The sequence below is a fragment of the Stegastes partitus genome, unplaced genomic scaffold (genome assembly GCF_000690725.1).
Source record: "Stegastes partitus isolate 25-593 unplaced genomic scaffold, Stegastes_partitus-1.0.2 Scaffold2028, whole genome shotgun sequence".
NCBI classification, from domain to species: domain Eukaryota; kingdom Metazoa; phylum Chordata; class Actinopteri; family Pomacentridae; genus Stegastes; species Stegastes partitus.
The window spans coordinates 8,885-14,195 of NW_007579759.1; the positions used below are offsets into that span (position 1 = coordinate 8,885).

The window sequence follows — 5,311 nt, forward strand, 5'->3', positions numbered from 1 at the left end:
CTACATTGTCCCTGTAGCCAGTGTAGCAGTTTGACTCACATCTGAGGGTGAACTTCTGAAGCGATGCGGATGCAGTTATCACGGGAAATGGTGAATTCATGGTAGAGTACCCAGCTGGGGGGGCTGGGACATGGTTGGCGACACAGGTAAGAAGAGACCGGATGAAGATGGGCCACATGGCGGTGAGTTAGCAGGAGGTAGTTACCAGAGCCATCCACATCATGAGCTACCTGAAGAGAAGGACAACAGATACCATTAACTTAGTAACTGACAAGGAGAGGAGACGTAAAGGAGAGAAGCATGCACTGAGTCAAGGAGCACGATGAAAGATGATGTTAAAAGTAGATCAGTCAAATACTGTAGTGTTTTGATAGTAGGTATCACACCATCCTAATAAAAATACACAACTGGTCCGATGTATATTTAACAAATATTTGATTTTACAAGTAAACATCTCTCTGAGTTCTCCGGCTTCCTCTCACAAATCCAAAAACATGTTGAGGTTTATTGGTGATTCGAAATTGTCCATAGGCGTGAATGTGAGTGTGCTTGGTTGTCTCTCTCTCTCTGTGTAGCCCTGTGATAGACTGGTGACCTGTCCAGGGTGTCCCCTGCCTTCACCCAGTCAGCTGGGATAGACTCCAGCCTCCCGTGACCCTAGTGAGGATTAAGCGGTGTATAGATAATGGATGGATGGATGGTACTAAACACAAAAGACAGCTGAGACTGATGGGTGTGGCAGGTATTTAGTTCTTAACTTACGTGTTGGACAAATTATAATTTTGACCTGATGATGGCGGTAGAGGACAAACTAAGAGATTACCAACATGCAGTCAAAGACCACCAATTATTACACTTTATCCTAAGGTACACGTTAATGTATGGAGAAAATCTGGAGGCAAATTGCCCTGCATTTTTTGAGACATAATTACAAACATAAAAAAGGAGGGGGGGGAGAACACAAATGTCAACATCTTAGCAGAAATGCCAGGGGATCATGAAGAACCTCTCATGTGGTGACCATGAATTTTTGTATCCACTCTGGACTAAATTAACGTGCCACATTTAAATCTACACCACAAGTACAGAGCTGGCTAAAATCCAGCCATCCATCAACTACACACCGCTTAATCCTCACTAGGGTGCTGCTAAAATCACGATATGAAAATAATATTTGAAGGTACTATTATATATGGGTAAATGTAACAAGATTAGCCCAAAGTCAGTTTACCTAAGTGGACAATAAAGTAGTATACAACAGAAGTGAGCATAATCCTGGGGATGTCACTGAAATGTCAAGTGATGGAACACAGTATGACCTCACAGTACTTGCATTACTTGTAAGTTGAATAGTAGGGCATTTGCTTTTATTTAAAATTGAAAACTAACTCATTAAATTTACAATATAAATACACACAATAGGAACTCAAAGCAACAAAAATTCATTACTGTTATTCATTACGGAGATTTGAATTTTCACTTACGTTTTGATGACACACTCCCTCCTCCTCAGTGTGCATATCAGTGTTGCACGCATTTCTGATGTTCTATTATCTTCAGAGGCAATTTCTACAGCAGCTCATTGCTGGAGGGGTTGTGGTGCTTTAACCTTCTCTTTAGTATACCCCAAAAACTAAAAGATACCCCTGCAGTTTTGACAGATTTTTCAAATCACAGGTTTACTAACTTCTTTCAGTGTTAACAGGTTTTCTAACTTGCGTTTTAGTGATCACAGATATACTCAATTTTGTTGCATTGAGTTTGTACTTTGGAGCCCGTATTTTCAATATAGTCTTTCTACACTATTTGTTTTTTTATTGTTCAAAAGGGCAAACATTTTACTTGGTAAGTTAGAAATAATGCAACCATGAAGAGGTGATACAATTTGAAACATTTGACAATTACATATCAGAGGAATGTCCTCACCTCTGTTGTATCCTGTATCATATCATACTGTATTCGCATCATGACAGAATTATCCTTAAAATGATCAGACTAATGTTTAAAGCAATAAACTGAGCTCCGCTGCTCTACACTACATGAGACTAAAGTATAGTAAACAAGACCATGAATCATGTTTTTTTTTTTTTTGTTTTTTTTAAAGACAACCACACAAAAGGCATCAACAGAAAAGGCAACAGATTAAAATTCAATCACACAGCTTTATAAAACCAGGGTGCTTACTTTGAGGAAGAAGCCTGAGATGAGTGCACGCTTGATATTTGTGCAATTGTCTTGGCATCCAAAAGCAGGGGGAGAAACTGGAAGCTCTATTCGCTGCATCACCTCCAGCAGCTCCGCCCGGATCACCACAGCTAATCGCAAGGCGGCGTGACTGAGGAAGTTTGTCGTGCACCATGCCTCATCCTGATTATCTGTGATGATCACACAGAGACCGTTCAATAATTCATGTAAGTATCATTACATGTTAATGAGACATTGAGTCGTTACTACTTGTGATTACTGCAGTCTGATCATGACACTGTATTTCAAGATGTTTATGTTCTACACACAAGATGAAAAAACTGTAACTCTTTCTGTTTTGTCAATACTAATATTACAAGAAGAGGATCTGAAATTAGCTGTCCGGTGAGAATTTAACAAAGCCCAAACTTCCTCTGTCTCACACAAACCTATATTGTTTAATTGTTCTGTATTTTTTACTCCTTTTATACATATTGACAGACTCTTGCTCAGCAGCAGCATCAGCAGAAGTTCCTCCACAGGATCAGCATAAAGTCTTCTCATTATCTCACCCTGAACTCAATGTGATTGTAAATATTCCACCATTATTGGAAAGAAAGTGTGAATGAAAACAGAACGGTACGTACGCTCCATGAAGGCATTATAAATATTAATGAGAGTCATGTGGTCTCCCTCTGTGTGCATCAGAGGTCGCCAGTGTGCGACAGCAACCTCCTCTCTGCTGGGTTCTGCAGTCATGAAGCAGGACGGAGCTGACACAGGACAAAGATCAGATTAACTGCTCGTTTGAAAAAAGGATATCAAATCATTATATTTGAAAATGTGCTACTCGTATGCTCAATACCAATCTACACTATTAGTCTTTGTACACATAGCCATGGCAATGTCTTTCTTTGTGTCAGGGGCATAACGTCTTAGCCAGTGTGAGCTGATCTTGGAATTTGTATTGTTTACAAACAACTGAACTTCCATTTCTTATTTACCTGTTAGCATAGCAGCTATAGTAAGCAGCTCGTCAACACAGTCGTACTCGCAGGCGGCAATCAGGGCTTTGGCCAGCGAGGGCTCAAGTGGCAGCTCTGACATTATGATGCCCACCTCCGACAGGTTCCCATCATCATCCAGCGCTGCCAGATAGTCCAAGTCTTCCAGGGCCTGCATTAGAGCCTCAGGTGCTGGGAGGGAGAGACGGAAGAAATACAGGGGTGAGAGGGATGAGTACCACTCTACAAACTGCAGTGGTACACTTGAACAATCACAGTCTGATGAAGCAGTAAAGATGACAGTCAATGGAGACACTACTCTGATGTTAATAAACTACAGAAGACACTCTTCACAGCTTGGCTCTCAATGGGTCACATCAGTGCTAATATGACAAAAGACAAGAACAAAATACACACTTCCCTAAGTTCAGAAAATGCCAAGAAAAGACCAAAACAAACAATGTTTTAGCCTTTCTCAGTACTTTCCAACTTTACTTCTCTGTCTGTGACTCTCAGCAGTGAACCCACTGGTTCCTAATGAACCTGTAATTCTTACTTTAACAGGAGAAAACTACATTTATTAGGGACCAACACTCACTTCTGCTTGGATCATATAAAAACATGGACCACCCTCTCACAGTCTGGAAACAGACGCTGAGAGTGGACCAAGTTCACCGCTAACCTCAGCACAGGAGACCTGAAGAAACACTGATGACCGAAAAATAACAACCTCTGTCTTAACTCATAATATGATGAAACTAGGTCTCAAAAATTGCAGTGTTGTAGCAGTAATTCACATAAATCACACATGTTTTACAAAAGTACGCAACAAGGTGAGTGTATAAATACACAAATTGAATACATCATGTCAACAGACTTGTTACTAGATCAGTCTGTTGTTAAGCTTCACAACAAAGTATCTGGTGCCCTCCAACAGTCTACTCATATGCGTTTTCTGCTACTTTACTTATCCTTGGTTTAAATTTTCATTAAAGAAATATTCATTACAAGAGACATTTTAAAAGAAGTATTCACCTTTACTGTTTTTGTTGCTAGTTAGCACGTGTCTAAAACAACCTGAAACTAAATTTAACAAGCCAATCAACAACCTAGCTAAATAAAAGCCACTGAGAAATTGTGAAATTCCTTGACAGATTATTAAACTATTAAAAAAAGTAGTCACCCTAGCTTCTGGACAATGATGGAGCTCTATGTCACAGAAGGATAACACTCAATGCTTGTTACTAGAATACAATCATGGTTTTGGTCTTGTTGCCCCTCTGCCTTTACCTGCCGCGGTGCAGTGTTTTCTGCAGGTGTGGGATCTGAATATGATGTGTTGTGGTTTAAATTTGTTTCATCCATTTTACATTGTGATGGACTGTCATTCATCATTAAAAGGTAACTCCTGTTATCCTTTCAAGTAGTGTATAAAAGTTACCTGGTCTGTCTAGAAACTTGCATTGTCCCATGTCAGCAATATCAAGCCTCTTGAGCAACAGCACCAAGTGGCTGAGGTTCTCCTCTACAACTCCTGGACAATGAGCCTCCTCCATCATTCCTTCATACAGTGACTGGGGGTACAGACGGAGACACAGCCCTACNTAAAGGTTCCTCTATTTTACAGCCAGTACTTGTTTTTCTATGGTGTTGTGGGTATTGTAGGTTCTGGACATACTGGACAATGACAACATGAGGTACTATGGAGGCAGGTGTGGCAACAACAGCATCTCAAGACATAGGGTTGTGAAGGAGTTTTGACTGCAATGTTCTACTTGCAGGGCTAAATGCTAGTCCCTGCCAGCTGCAGCTCTCACCAGGATAGATCTGCGGATGTGGACAGGGGTAATAAGGCTCAGGCAGCCGTGGACTAGTGTGCCTCAGGAGACCTCCATGGAAGCCACTGTGAGACAGTCCCTGGAGGACTCATTCATGGTGCACAACTACATGAATGTTGAAGAAAATGGTGAGTAAGGCACTGGTGCTCCTAACCTGACCTTCCTGGGACTGTGACCCCTTTACTGAAGACTGCTGTTTAGTCTCTGCTCAGAGCTGTTGACCCAACTCTCATGACCAGTGATGATTCTCCACATGAAGCTTAGCTCATCTTGGGCTTGTTGATC

At 41.0% G+C, this 5,311-nt stretch overlaps 1 protein-coding gene across 1 annotated transcript in view; it reads right to left on the bottom strand.

The window, feature by feature from the left end:
• The window catches only part of dqx1 (DEAQ box RNA-dependent ATPase 1), a 33,229-nt gene that overhangs the window by 2,806 nt on the left and 25,112 nt on the right, over nucleotides 1–5,311 (bottom strand). The window contains exons 7-10 of the mRNA XM_008303535.1: nucleotides 3,189–3,380; nucleotides 2,832–2,957; nucleotides 2,185–2,375; nucleotides 40–230 (exon numbers count right to left, since the gene is read on the bottom strand). Of these exons, the coding sequence (XP_008301757.1) occupies nucleotides 40–230; nucleotides 2,185–2,375; nucleotides 2,832–2,957; nucleotides 3,189–3,380 (700 nt within the window). The remainder of the gene's footprint in view (nucleotides 1–39; nucleotides 231–2,184; nucleotides 2,376–2,831; nucleotides 2,958–3,188; nucleotides 3,381–5,311) is intronic.